General features: G+C 47.0%; 1 protein-coding gene across 7 annotated transcripts in view; it reads right to left on the reverse strand.

Annotated features, from left to right (window-relative positions):
- Nucleotides 1-6,973: 6,973 nt before the first annotated feature.
- The window catches only part of RGS20 (regulator of G protein signaling 20), an 82,099-nt gene continuing 73,497 nt past the window's right edge, over nucleotides 6,974-15,575 (reverse strand). For all 7 annotated transcript variants that reach the window (XM_082364762.1, XM_082364768.1, XM_082364763.1 and 4 more), the window contains 2 exons: nucleotides 12,351-12,585; nucleotides 6,974-7,206 (listed from right to left, as the gene is read on the reverse strand). In XM_082364762.1, the coding sequence (XP_082220888.1) occupies nucleotides 7,018-7,206; nucleotides 12,351-12,585 (424 nt within the window). In that variant the 3' untranslated portion in view covers nucleotides 6,974-7,017. The remainder of the gene's footprint in view (nucleotides 7,207-12,350; nucleotides 12,586-15,575) is intronic.

The following is a 15,575-nucleotide window of genomic DNA, read 5'->3' on the forward strand; positions in this document are numbered from 1 at the left end:
TCACATTTTGTCATTTCTATTTAGATATTGATGCTTGCTTTACTTTTTGTTTAAAAAGTTCTACTTTCCCAACTATTAAGGTGATTTTAAAGTCCAGTTTTAATTAAGTGATGGCTGCCTGGTTGTGAGTATTAAGGGACGAGTACTGAGCAGTAGTACGGAGCACGTTTGTCTTCTCTCCTGGGCCCCTGGTGAGGGATGCAGGCTGGTTCTGAGCAGAGCACGTGAGTGCCTCCCTTGTGTGCACTGGACGTAATACGAGAGACCAAATAGTGAATCTTATAGTGGAAGATGCCAGCCAGTTATAAAGTAACTGGAAGTGAATGTTCTCAAGGGTAATATTTGCTAACGTCTATTTCCAGGACAAAGTCACTGTGTAAATGAACATATACAGGAAGTAAGTTAGAAAGGTGTAGTGCCAGTTAATGAAGCACTGTCCCAGGAAAGCAGAATATCGCCACCTTGGCTTTCCTGCTCACCTGAGGGTGATGAGCATTGGTATGAACGTTGAGAAGCCATGGCAGGAGTTCTGAAATGCTTACATACACGCAGACGTCAAACCTGTCCTCACAGATGGAAGAATGTTTAAAGTATTAACGAGACTAGACGTTGACAGTGATTGTCTACAGGTCAGAGTGATATTCGGGGATTTGAGTTGAATTATGAAAATAAAAACTAGAGTTAAAGTCATAAGATTCAAGGAGTTTTCATCAACAGTTCCTCTTTCCTGCCCCCGGCGGGCCCCACCTCCATCCCATTTAGCTGGAGCAAATTAGCTGTTTGAGAAGAATTGAATATCCCGCTGGGAAATGTAATGTGAATAGGCACGGACATAAAATCCACATACTTCTGTAAGCTTCAAAAATAAGCAGAGTGTCAATACCAACATTGAAGATGCTACCTCACAGCGAGTAGGACAGAGTTACTGCCTGATGAGTTCCTAGGTAGTAATGGAAGAATTAGGCTGAAGGAAGCTTGTAAGTGCAGTCAGTCCAGAGCAGTAGACAAGTGTGCTCGGAAGTCTCCCCATGCGGCTGTGCTGTGGCCAATAGCTGTAACTCAGGGAAGGTGGAGTCCATACGTTTTGATGGGAAACTTGTTCACTGCTGTATTTAGCCCCTCGAAGAATGGATGTCACATAGGAGGTGCGTGTGAAGTAGTTTTTCTTGGTTCTGTTTGTGTTACATTTCTTGACCGTGCGGGAGCTGGGACCTGAAGACTGTTCTACCACGATTGAGGACCTGCGGGAGGAGGGTAGGTAAATAGTGTTGGCGACGCTCTAGACTCCAGCTCCAGAGGAAGCAGTAACAAGCTCGAGTCTCGGGAGGTTTCTTTTGGTACTGAAGTTCTGCAAAGTGATGGCGACAGTTTTATTATTAATTAAAAAAGTGTTCGGATCGGACCTGTGCACTCTGGTACTTGTTCATCCAAGTGGGGGATGGAAATGAGAGCACAGGTGACTGCCTCCAATGACTTGTTCTGCTTCCTCTCGCCAGCGCTGTACAAAGACAGCTCATTATGACTATTCTTTCCTTAGTGGCCCTGACTGCGGAGAGGAACAGCATTTCATGTGTGATGTGCCCTACAGCCCGGTTAAATTAGCCCGTGTTTTCATAATTGGAAGGCTGAGCTGCTTTGACATAAAAAGGCTTTTTCACTCTTATATGTGGTTTACCGTCTGTATCCAAGTTATTTTTGTAATAATGCCATTGGAAAGTATAGCTGATAATAAAAAGGCAAAATTGTGAGAATACTGGCAAGGCAGGGCATAACTGTATCTTTCGATTTTTTGGCACTAGTTCCCAAACATCTTTCCTGATTCATTTAGGGGACACCTCGCCTCCATGTGACCCTGGTGGGTCTGTCATTCAGTGTCCCACCCCACCCCATGCTCCTTTCCTGGGGTTACTTTATGAAAGATGGGAGAAGCACTGTTTCTCCTGGACGAGCTAAGCCAGCAGGAGCTGCCCCTGGGGCTCCCTGTGCCATTTTACCAAGAGTGTGCAGAGACCCTCTCTGTGTGATGAGTCTGGGGGAGGCTGAGATGGGGGAAGGTCTGGGTCCAGCCACGTGGGTGTTGGAACTACCCTGGACTTCCTGCTAATGAAAGCCAGTCAGTTTCCTTTGTGTTTAAATTAGTTTTAGATTTCTGTGACAAGCAACAGAAAAAAGATGGTTTCATCCTAAATTGTTTTGGATGAATATTTAAGTAAATGTATGATTCTAAATGAAAGTACTGATAACAGAACATCAAAACCTATGGGAACACTACTAAGATTTCCAGTTAACTGCAGAAGCATTTTTGATCCAGAAGGAGCATTAAAGTCACAGTTCAGTATCAGGCTGATTCATCTCGGGATTGTTTCACTGATGGGTCCATCCCTGCCCCCTTAATAATTGCAGTCTTCATCCTCTTTTTAAATTCATATTTAAAAATATATCCATAAGATCAAATGCTCATTAATCCTCTCCCCGTTAAAAACTTTAAAAATTGAGGTATACAGTTGACCCTTGAACAACCCGGGTTTGAACTGCCTGGGTCCACTTATTTGTGGATTTTTTGATACGTACTGTGGTGCCATAGGACCCACGGTTGGTTAAATCCACAGATGGAGAACCTAGGATATGAGGGCCAACTAAAATTCTGTGCAGATTTTTAACCTGGTGGAGGGTTGGCTCCCCTAACCCCCCATGTAGTTCAAGGGTCAGCTGTAATTGACATATAACACTATTAGTTTTAGGTGTACAACATAATGATTTGACCTATGTGTATATTGCAAGGTGATTGTCACAATATATCCATCACCACATCTAGTTTATGATTTTTTAATTAATTTGGTTGTGCTGGGTCAGTTGCAGCAGGCGGGCTCCTTAGTTTCAGCTCGTGGGCTCCTTAGTTGCGGCATGCGTGTGGGATCTAGTTCCCTGAGCAGGGATGGAACCCAGGGCCCCTGCATTGGGAGCGTGGAATCTTAACCACTGTGCCACCAGGGAAGTCTAGTTTACAATTTTTTTTCTTGTGATGAGAACTTTTAAGACCTGCTCCCTTAGCAGCTTTCAAATATACAGTACAGTATTTTTTTAAATAGATCTTTATTGGAGTATAATTGCTTCACAATACTGTGTTAGTTTCTGTTGCACAACAAAGCGATACAGTGTTGTTATCTATAGTCACCATACTGTTAATTTAAAAAACTTTTTGTGTTTTTTAAGTAATTATTTTTTTATTCAGACTTCCCATTCTGAGGCTAATCAAGTTTTAACTGCTAGTTTTCTTATAGTTAATATTTTGATTATTTATTTGCCTTTCCAGAATGTTCCACTGGGACAGTTAATTCAAGTGGATGGATTATAATGTCAAGGCCACAATTTCATCCCCTATGAGATTAAGCTGGCATTACTCAGGAAAAACCCTGTTTGATGACTGCTGTACTTTAGATGATTCAAAATTGAAATTTTTTGATTACACATGTCAGGGAAGAAGCTTAATGGTTTAGCTCCAAATTTGGTAACTAACAGGAAAAAAAAGAACCTGACTGACTTGTGTAAGACAGTATCATCTTTATATATGAAGAATGATTTTTTTTTTAATGTTTATTTTGTCACGTTCAGTGAGAAAAACTGGCCACCTGAGCCTTTGTGAGTTCTAAAAACAGAGAGGCCTGCTGGACGCCTACTCAAATACCACCCCGGGAAAGTGGCTGGATTACCTTCGTCTTCTATGTCGAAGTCGTGAACTAGAGAAAATGATCTCCCTGGCTCTGTAGTTTTCTCTGTTACGTCGGTGTGTGTGTACGTGCTCATACCGGGCTATCTAGTCCTCTTTTCCTTGGAAATGGGCCCTGCGTAGCGGTTAAGAGCGTGGGCTTCTGGTCTGCTCAGGTTCAAACGCAGCTGCCATGTACCAGCTGTGAGACTGACCAAGTACTTCACCCCTCTCTCTGCTCATTTGTAAAGATGAGCATCCTACCGTAGAGGGTTGTAAGGACTAAACAATAATTTACAGCAATAAGACTTTGGACCAGTATCCAGTTCCATCGGTGAGAGGACTCTTTTTGGGAATGGCCATTATTAACGTTATAAATGGACACACATTATACATACCCTGCAGTTCGCTGTTTTAGCTTAGAACACTCCCTGCCAGTGCATGGAGGTGTATGCCAGCCACCTTCACCGTAGGGCAAGCAGTCTGCGGGTATATACCATTCCCTTGAAAACCTATTCCCCTGTGGGTAGATTTTGATGTTTTGTCGGGTGGATTCAGTTAGTGGGCGTGTGCATGCAGAATGATATTGCCAGATTGCTTTCCAGAAAGTCAGACCAGTTCACCCACCTGCCAACAGCGTAGGAACGCCCATTTCCTGACACCTTGCTAATGCTGGATATCAGCTATCCTTGTGACTTTCGCAAACCTAGGGGGAAACGGTAACCACTGTCATCTCGTTGTTCTGAGTTCACATGATTATCATTTTGTGTATGTTGTGTTCCTATTTTCTTGTTTTCTAGCCAGTTGATTTTTTCCATTAATGGTTTATATTGTGTTTTTCCTTTTCTGTCCTATAGAGTTGTCTAATTTGTAGACACTCCTAATACATTCTGCATAGTAATCTTGAGTGTGTTTTATAGCATAATATTTGTGTTTTCATTCTTTTATGTTTTTATGTTGTACAGAATTTAAATTTTTACATAATCCAATCTCAGTGTTTCTTTTATGATTTCTAGATTTTACGTTTTGCTTAGATGCTTTCCATCTGAAGTTACAAAAATATTGCCTACATTTTCTTCCAGTGTTCTTATAATGTTCTTTTAGACCTTTAAACCATGTGGAATTTACATTTGTTTCTATACATTTTTTCCAAATGGCGAGCCATCCATCCGAACAAGATCAGCCTGTCAGATTTTACATAAAATTTCTTTAAACCTTGGAGTTGCATTGAAAGGGAGTCCAAAGAAGCTTCCAGTGTGGGAAGAAGTCAAGGGGGATGGAATCTAAGAGCCGAGTCTAGGCAGCACCCACTCCGGGGGCTGCTGCGTCCCCAGAGGCACCCGCCGGCTCTCCCTGCACGGGTATGGGGACGAGGAGCTCCTCTAACTGTCCCTCGGGAGCGCTGGCTCCTCTGTCCACCTGGCAGGGATGTGCCCTCAGCCCTGCTCAGGCTGTAACCCTCCAGCCAGTCCCTGTGTTGACAAATCCCCCGTCAATACTCCAGCCTAAAGCCTAGGCCCCCGGCTCCAGCTCCTCCTCCACATCTTTTACATCTCCACTTACCTCCTGCTTGACAGGCCGGAACTGGACCGTGTGGGGTTTGCTCCAAGTACCAATGCCTTCCCTACACCTCCGCCCCACACACACACTCTTCTTGTCCTGTAGGCTGTAGCTCTGGTGTCACCTCCGCCCCCAAAGCTTCCCGTAGCCTCCAGGGCTTCCCGAGCTCAGCTCTTCTCTGGATGGGTACTCCCCACTGCTATCGCCACTGCCCCACACGCCTGTCATCCTTACTCGGATGTAAACAGCTGGAGGGCAGCGTTGATGCCTTGATCCCAGTGACGTCCTCTTTGTCTAAGGAAAAAAATGGGGCCCTAGAACATGAAGTCAGAATTAAGATGCAGACTCTGATACAGAGGATGGATAAACAGCAAGGTCTTGGTGCACGGCACAGGGAACTCTATTCAGTATCCTGGGATAAACCGTAACGGAAAAGAGTAGGAAAAAGAATCTATATACGTATAACTGAATCACTTTGCTGTACAGCAGAAATTAACCCAACATCATTGTAAATCAACTACTTCAATAAAATTTAAAAAAAAATAGAAGCACACGAGGCGTTGACGCCTTGAAAAGGAGGAAAGAGCACCTTCTCTGGGACTGGGCTGGGAAGGTGGGCATTGACCTCGACCCACGCGGATTTATAGGTCACGTGAGAAGGTGCAGGGTTAGCGGCACGATTTTCACAGTAAAGGGGGAGGTGAGGTGTTTTGCTGAGAATGAGGATGAGGGCTTAGGGTTGAAGAGCATAAGGAAGGAGTCATCAGGCTGAAGGGCCAGGGAGGGAGGTGGCCAAGAGGAGGGCCGTCCCATTAGGGCCTCGTGTAAATCACGTTCCAACCCACTACTCAAACTATTCCGGATTCTGGATGCCTTTCTTTCCCATTCATCCTAGTGACGGGTTTCTTCAGGACGGTTTAGGCCTACAAACCCATATTTTTACCTGTGAGCCATGAAGTTATCCTATTCACCTGTGATAAAAAGTGGGATCTAAAAAGAAAATCCTAGTCTGGGAGCTAGAAGAGAATCTTGCGTGTGTCCCCACTTACTTAATCTTATATTTCCCAAATAGTGACATGTGAAAAAAAGATTGAGATAAAACTCTTGTGCTTTATTTTTTTAGAGTGAAAATGCCCATATTTCTTTCAATAGTAAAAATGGAGATATGCTTATTTGAACGTTTTGTGATGAACACAACCTACGTGAAAATTCATTCTTCAGGTTGGCAGATTCTGGTAATAAAGGTAACTTTTCAACAACAGCATTTTCTAAGCAGTACGTCTCTTATCAAACATTTGAGGCTGATCCACTTCAGAGCCCAGGGCTTTACATTAACCGTGTAAGATACACACGCACATGATACGCATCTACGTACATGTATCCTAAGATAAAGTAGAATACCAGTTTTACAGGTAGCGGTCACATCTTTATAAAATGGGAATTTGGGTCCTGTTCCCATGGATGTACACGCTGCAGGCAGTGTGGTGTCTTCTTGTGTATCCTTTGTCACTGAGAACGTGCTACTGTCATTGTAAGTGTAAATATACTACCTTTCTACACAGCCGTACCCCATTTTTCCCAAAAGTATCACAAAAGGTGGCCGCAATGTACTTGGTGAATATACAGCCTTCTGCAGAATATAAAAATAACCCGAGCATGACCCAGCAGAAGACACTACTGGCTCTAAATCCCCTGTCCTACACGGAGTCCACGAGTTCTTTGTTTTATTAATAATAAATATTTTGAACATCCTAGGCTTCCACTGCTTTCTCAGATAAGGAGCGAAGCAGGTCTTTGTACAGAGCAGAGTTCATGAACCGGGGGTACGAGTCCCTGTGCATCAAGGTGTAGATCTGCAGCTGGGCGTCGTCGAAGATGTGCGGGGATGGCTCGGCCATGCTTCTGTTGATGGTCTCCCTCACGCGGGAGTCCAGGCTGACCTGCCGGCGGGGACACATGGGGCTGTGTCAGACAAGGGCCTCTTCGGACATACACCCCAACTCCCATACCTTGTTTGGTGTTTTAAAAATCCCAGACCCAACAAGGTCATCCCCAAACCTAAGCTGTTGAGAGAGGAACTGAACACAGTGAACAGTGGTCCCAAACTTCAGAGGCATCAGAAGCCCCTGGAAGGCTCGTTAAAAAGTACGGGGGGGCCCCCCAGAGCTCCTGACCCAGTGGATCTGGGGGCGGCTGACAGTTTATTTCTCATGAGTTCTCTTGGAGATGCCGGTGGGAATCGCACTGCTTTAGAAAACCACAACGCTGCTCTACTTCTTGAAAATGAGGGGACTTTTATATATATATAAATTTCAAAAATGTGGGAAGGGCTTCCCTGGTGGCACAGTGGTTAAGAATCTGCCTGCCAATGCAGGGGACACAGGTTCAAACCCTGGTCTGGGAAGATCCCACATGCCGCGGAGCAACGAAGCCCGTGCACCACAACTGCTGAGCCTGCGCTCTAGAGCCCGTGAGCCACAGCTACTGAGCCCACGTGCCACAACTACTGAAGCCTGCACGCCTAGAGCCCGTGCTCCACAAGAAGAGAAGCCACCAAAATGAGAAGCCAGCGCACCGCAATGAAGAGTAGCCCCTGCTCGCCACAACTAGAGAAAGCCCACGTGCAGCAACGAAGACCCAACACAGCCAAAAATAAAATTAATTAATTAAAAAAAAAAGTGGGAACTTTCTTCTACAACTTTTACACACACACATTCTATATAAAGTTTTAAAACATGCAAAGTAATATTATATAATATTCAATATTATGTTCATAAATATTTATAGTAAGCATGACAAACTCCAAATTCAGGATAGTAACTACTATCCTGGGAGAAGAAGGGGAATGTGGGAGAGGTGCTTCAATTTTATCTGTAATTTCGTTTTGTTGTATAACTAGACTATCTTACCAAATTAAATGCAAAATTTTGTATTGAAAAAAAAATAATAAAATAAACTAAAATAAAATGAGGGGACTATGGCCGCAAGGAAGAAAGGTAGCGCACATTGACTTACCCCTGGCTAACTGCCTAAGAACACTAGGGCTAAAACCTGGAGCTCCAGGCTGGGGTCAGGCAGAAGTGACCCGAAGCACCGTGGAAGGGTCGATAGCACGGGCTTGGGCGTAACTCCCGGCTCTGTCGCTGTTTAGCTGTGGGACCTCAGGCAGAGTGAACTGTGCTCTGAAGAACTGCTCCATAAGGACCTCCCCGGTGGTCCAGTGGTTAAGACTCCGAGCTCCCAGTGCAGGGGCCGTGGGTTCGAGCCTTGGTCGGGGAACTAAGATCCCACATGCCGCGTGGTGCAGCAAAAATCCCCGAAAAACCTGCTCCGTAAAGCAGGGGTGACGAAGGTGGTAGCTGGTCAGGGCTTAATGAGAATGAATTCAAAGTGTGCGGAGTCCACGACGTCCCGGGAGCTGCTGGCTCCTCGCACTCCGACGTCAGCTCGTCCTGGACGAAGCGCATCCCGGACCAGAGCGGCCCGCGGGAGGCAGACAGCCGAGAACGGACACCACCACCAAGAAGGACTCCACGGCTTCTCTGCCGCGTGCGGAGCCTCGGCTGCACCGTCTCTGCACCAGGGGGGCAGGAGAGGTACGCGCCGCACGTGCTGCTGTTTAATACAAAACCGAAAGTGTGCTTGTCCAAGTCACTGAGCACGGGCTTCAGTGATGTGTCTTTCCAGAGGCATCTCTCCACCTCCTCCTGGGAAGCCCCTGTGCCTGCCCACGTTACTCAAACCTAACCTCGGGACAGGGGCGCAGCATCTCCGGGATGCTCGGGAAGGGCTGGGACCCCTCATCCCCCAAGTCAGGGTCCTGCTCACCCTCATCCTCCCTCTGGCTCTGTAATCGGCACAGAGCCCTGCTGACGCCGCCTCTTTAACGCGGCTCGAATCCGGCCACCGCCCCCCTCCCCTCTGCCGCGACCCCCGTGGAGGTCAGCCACCCCCTCGACGGGGTTTGTTCACCAGCCTGCTGACTGGCCTCGGGCCGGCGGTCCAGGGCCTCTCCGCACCACCCCCGGACCCACCACTCGGCTCCAGACCTCGTGCTGGTGTCGGTGGGCTCAGGATCAAGCGCAAAGCTGGCAAGTTCCAAGTTTAAACGTAGGAGGCCCTTTATGACCTGCTCCCACTGGCTCCCCAGCTCCCCCTCACTGCTCCACTCAAGAAGTCAAGGAACTTGGAGTTAGCCTGGAATTTAAAGGAGGAAGGAGCGAGAACTAGCCTGCCTTTGTTCTAGGAGGCTGTCTAGGGGAACTGTCTAGAATGGCCTGGCAACGTGTACCTCTCTGTCAGGTCTTGGCTTCCACGTCGCTCCCCGGTCCTGGCCTCCCAGCTACCCTGAGCTGACCCCCACGGCTGCCCTCACCACCAGGCCATGCCCTCCTAGAAGCTTCCGGAGTGGGAGGGCCCAGGTCTTAGGAGCTCAGCTCCTGCCAGAGGGGGGACTCGGCACTCACTGTGGGCTGAGAGGAGAGAGCCTCCTGCTTGCTCTTGTTAGAAAATTAGACTAAGCCTGGGACTTCCCTGGCGGTCCAGTGGTTAAGACACCGCCTTCCAAAGCAGGGGGTGCGGGTTCGATCCCTGGTCGGGGAACTAAGATCCCACATGCCTCGCGGCCAAAAAACCAAAACATAAAACAGAAGCAGTATTGTAACAAATTCAATAAGGACTTTAAAAATGGTCCACATTAAAAAAAAGTCTTTAAAAAAAAAAGAAAGAAAATTAGACTAAGCGTTACTGCAGAAAACATCAAAAAATATTCTAGGGCACTTCCCTGGTGGCGCAGGGTTAAGAATCCGCCTGCCAACGCAGGGGACACGGGTTCAAGCCCCAGTCCGGGAAGCTCCCACATGCTGCGGAGCAACTAAACCCGTGCACCACAACTACTGAGCCTGCGCTCTAGAGCCCACGAGCCACAACTACTGAAGCCTGCGAGCCACAACTACTGAGCCCATGAGCCACAACTACTGAGCCCGCGAGCCACAACTACTGAAGCCCGCGCACCTAGAGCCTGTGCTCCGCAACAGGAGAAGCCACCGCAATGAGAAGCCCACGCACCGCAACCAAGAGTAGCCTCTGCTCGCGGCAACTAGAGAAAGCCCGCGCGCAGCAACAAAGACCCAACACAGCCAAAAATAAATAAATTTAAAAAATACATTCTAGTTCACCAACAGTTAAGGCGCAAATGGAACTGTTTCATTCTCTACAGCCTCCATCTGAAGACTGTCCCTCAGGTGCTGGTGGGGACAGTGTCTGCTCAGGACGGGAAATGGACACAGGGTTGCTGAGGGTGGTCACCCGGGGTGAGCCTGCTCTGCCCGGCGTGGGCAGGACTTCACATCGGCCCCCTGTCACTCTTCCCAAATGTTCGGGCAAGTGAGGACCTCCCCTTCCTACACAGGAGGGAACCGAGGTGCAGAGAGGCTTGGAAACACACCCGAGGTCATGCAGCTATTAAATGAGAGAACTGAGGCTCAAACCCCAGTGCATCTGACCCCAAGGTCTATGCTCTTAAACTTTTCAAGCTTTTACATTTCAAGTAATAGATGCTTATATTTGGGAGGAAAGGGTCGTCTTTTTATATCATCTTTGCTTTACAAATTTGCCAAGTTTTTTGGTTGTATAATTCTTTGAAAGACAGTGATGAAAAACCTTGCCTTAAAAAATAAAAAGGAAAGTCATGACAAAATAAAAATATGTGGAAGCCATACATTAAAGGACAAGAATTCTCTTGCTTTTTGTTAACCCCAAATGGAAAGAACTTTCTGAACTTCGTATCCGTACATCTGTCAATGGAATATCTCCAACTTACTGCAAACTTAAGGGAGCGAAATTGAGTCCCACTGTCTTTCTCCCAAGCATGGTCCCCACCCCGTCTGCCTAAACCAGACGTGCAGTCATTCCAGACTCAGATCAAAGCCATCCTCTCTGGCTTCTCTTCAGCTGGCCTGGTTGGACCATCGTCATGTCTGGGTTGGAATTCGTCCTCTAACTGGCCTCTGCTTCTGGTCTTCTTTTCCTAATCTATCATGTGGTCTTCAAAAATCCAAGTTTGATGATATTACCAGGCTAAAATCCAAGCTCTTCCCGGGATAAACCTCAGAAAGCCTCAGCCTGGTCCGCAAACCTCTCCACGCTCTCGGACCATCCTCTTTTCCTAAACGTTCCTCCCGCTGTTGGCCACCGGCCCCAGTTGTTTGGTAAGCGCTCCACACTTCAGCCACTAACCTTCCGACGCGTTCACTGTTCCGGTGACCCCATGCTCTTATCCTTGGCCCATCTAGTCCTGTCCCCTGGGATGCCTTCATCCCGCTGCGTTTCTGGTAATTTCCTCCTCATTATCCTTGGCCCATCCATGGCCTCTCCAGGTACCTCTTCCTCATTCCCCCCGCCCCCCAGGGATGGCTCGTCCCCCAGCCCGTCACGACCCCGAGACGTCGCACCCGGGGCCCCATGTCTGCTGCCCCCTTGTCTGTGAGCTCCCTGACAGGAGAGGTCCTGTTTTATGAGCTTTACATTCTGAGCGGCACATGTGGGATTCTACCATCGGAGCTACAAGGCACTTGGGTTTGAGGCCAACCTGACCTCCTCGATTTTAGATTTGGAAGAATGCAAACTGAGAGATGGAAACTTGATGATTTCACTCATCTGGTCATCTCTCTTAACGTAACAGAGGGACACTGTGGGGCGAACCTCTGCCACACCAGCATCATATTAGTGATGCTCTTTCCATCTGAAATCAGGGCACCTGTAAACGAGGTTTTGCTCAGATTAAAAGGATAATTTTATTTAAAGGAATGCTTATAGAGTGTCATTTTAAAACAGTGTTTACAGCAAAATGCATAGACGCCTCCTTCTAGAGAATCGGATGAAAGTTATAGATACTTTTCCCAGGAAAATGCACACAATCTTTGACTGATTTCGGGGGTCACTTGGCGCCCATTGGTGGGACCACCCCCCAAGGCGTTTGCACACTATGAATGGTGAAGCAGCCCTGACCAGGCCGGGTGGCCAGACACTGAAGGGGTTCCTTTCACCCACGGCCTCCTGGGGGACGTTTCTGGTGGGTACGTACCTCTTTTGGAGAAAGAATAGAAACGTAGTCTTCATATATTATTCTTGCTTTCTCTTCAATCACGGCTTTATTAGCTTCTTTCTTCAGTTCCTCACACGCCATCCAGAAGAGCATGTTCTCCTCGCTGAACTCCGTTCGGAGAAACTCCCGGAAAGCGTTGCGTCCCGCGGGCGTGAGCATGAGCTTGTCGAAGGACTGCGCCCAGGCGCTGGCCTCCTCCAGGGCGGGGGCCGGGCTGGGCGGGGGCGGGAGAAAGGGGCGAAGGGAGCAGAGCTATTGGTGGCTGATGTGAACTTCATCCCGAGCAACGTGTCCTTTTCGCTCTGAGAATGAAAATGTGCCCTTAGGCCCTTTTAGGCAGAGAAAGAGCTGCTCTCATTTCCTTGCGCCTTCGGCAGAAACACGTGTGGCACTTTCCAACTGTCTAGCAGGATGGCACCACTGCTGGCAAAGGGCCTGCAAACCAAACTGCTGGAATAACTGCCAAGAACAAGCCTGTACACCTAGGCACATCCTGGCAAAGATTTTAAACTATAAAAGTAAAACAAAAAATTCTTACAACCACCTGACCACAAACTCCCCAGGCGGCTGTGATAGACCCAAGTCAGGCCTGACCACCTGGCTTCCAGAACAGTCATGGGGCAGTGTCTGGCCAGGGTTCGAAAAGATTCAAAAGAGAATGTTAAAGAGGAAAAGAAAAGAAGATACGTTATGTCCAGTAACTGCAAGTGATGAACAGCGATGACGAAATGAGCACTTACGGATTCACCTTTCACCTGGAGACCTAGGCCATCGGCAGCACTGCACTCACCTGGGTGCCAGGTGCGCACACTGCCCTCTGGACGCCCCCCTCCATCCCCGACGGAACTGCTGTTCTTGATTTGGGGGCTTACCCTGTTTTAGTTTATTTTTACTTACCTTTTCATTATATCGAGGTCAGAAAACACAATCTGTTCAACAATGATCCTTATTAATTTCTTTTCCCTTACCCTTTTGTTCCCATAGTTTTTATGTATGGATGTATCCCTGAAGAATATATTCTTCCGTTTTTCTTTTTTAAAGACTCTGCTTTTATTTTTATTTTATTATTTATTTATTTATTATTTATTTATTGGCCGTGCCTCGAGGCTTGTGTGATCTTAGTTCCTTGACCAGGGGTTGAACCCATGCCCCCTGCAATGGAAGCGCAGAGTCCTAACCACTGGACCGCCAGGGAATTCCCCTTCCTGGACAATTCTGATAGTTGAATTCAGCCTACTCATTTTTGTGATTCCATCTTTAATTGGTTTAAACATTTCAGAGACCATTATTTTATATTTGATTGCAGATAATTCTAACATCTGAAGTCTTTTGGCCTCTAAATCCAAGTGTTGTTTCTACTGACTCTCATTTGTGGTAGGCTGTGTCCTTCTAGTTTTGTAATTTTTGTTTATTTATTTATTTTTTATTTTATTTTTTTACTTTATTTATTTTTGGCTGTGTTGGGTCTTCGTTTCTGTGCGAGGGCTTTCTCCAGTTGCAGCAAGTGGGGGCCACTCTTCATCGTGGTGCGCGGGCCTCTCACTGTCGCGGCTTCTCTTGTTGCGGAGCACAGGCTCCAGACGCGCAGGCTCAGTAGTTGTGGCGCACGGGCCTAGTTGCTCCGCAGCATGTGGGATCTTCCCAGACCAGGGCTCGAACCCGTGTCCCCTGCATTGGCAGGCAGACTCTCAACCACTGCGCCACCAGGGAAGCCCTAGTTTTGTAATTTTTGGTTGGTCTTAATCTTTGGGAAACTGAGAGTCACATTTGATGGCATTCCCTTTCCTCCAGAGAGGATGTGTGTGTGCTTCCTACTGACTGGGGGCCACTTCTGGTGCTTTCGTGGAGCAGGGCTGAATCCTGGAATCCTGGCTTTCAGCTCCTTGCCCTACCGCCTGTGCACTGGCTCTGAGAGAAAACGCTTCTGTCCTGTGCTTAGCAGTCACTGCTCAGGGCTTTACTGACTTTTTTTTTTTTTAATTTTTATTTATTTATGGCTGTGTTGGGTCTTTGTTTCTGTGCGAGGGCTCTCTCTAGTTGCGGCAAGCAGGGGCCACTCTTTATCGCAGTGCGCGGGCCTCTCACTGTCGCTGTCTCTCTTGTTGCGGAGCACAGGCTCCAGACGTGCAGGCTCAGTAATTGTGGCTCACGGGCCTAGTTGCTCCGCGGCATGTGGGATCTTCCCAGACCAGGGCTCGAACCCGTGTCCCCTGCATTGGCAGGCAGATTCTCAACCACTGCGCCACCAGGGAAGCCCTTTACTTACTTTTTATTTGGTTTTGCTTTTCAGGTGTTTTGTCCTTTTCCTTACTTTCTGTGAGCCCAGTGTTGCAAAAACTTTTAGACTTATGCAAAATCTGTTCTTCTGTCTTGGGAAGGCCCCCGGATGATCTAATCTGCCACACTGCCAAAGGCTCTCCATTTAGTTTTGGGGGGTAAACAGTGTATCGCAAAGAATTTGATATGTAGCGAACTTGTCCTAATTATACAACGATGATAGAAAAAACTCTCCCATATGCAAAGTTTACAATGTAAATTCTATGTCCTTTTCCTATCTTTAAGATGGATTATAAGTGACCCAGCAGAGAAACATCAGTGAAAAGCTGAAGACCAGAGAGTTCCCTGGTGCTCCAGTGGTTAGGATTCCGGGCTTTCATTGCCATGGCCCAGGTTCAATCCCTGGGTGGGGAACTGAGATCCCATAAGCCACGCCACACGGCCAAAAAAAATAAAAAAGCTGAAGACCAGACAAAATGGGTCATAGAAAGCGAGTAGTCAGCTGAGCCAGCAGTGAGACAGAGACAGACAAACAATCATTTCAAGTTTAGTTTCAAAGTTAGATTCAGTGTGTATAGATGAATCCTATGTAAGTACAACTGTGTGGAAATGCACAGACAGTTCCTTTGAGGATACATAAAAAAACTGTTGATGGTTTGTATTTGGAGATTGGGACAAGGTCTGGAGTAAGAGGACAATTGAGCTTTTATTGTAAAACTTTTGTATTGTCTGATTTCTGTTTTTTATAACAGGTGTTTAAGCTTTTCATCATAAAAAGAGTATTCTGTATGAAAACATAAATCTCTATCATAACCAGCAAAATTAGTTTTGAAAGAAATATATATATACATGTTTTTTGGCTATGCGGCTTGTGGGATCTCAGTTACCCCACTAGGGATTGAACCCAGGCCACAGCAGTGAAAGCCC

Source organism: Balaenoptera borealis, assembly GCF_965194805.1.
Source record: "Balaenoptera borealis genome assembly, chromosome: 17".
Taxonomy (NCBI): domain Eukaryota; kingdom Metazoa; phylum Chordata; class Mammalia; order Artiodactyla; family Balaenopteridae; genus Balaenoptera; species Balaenoptera borealis.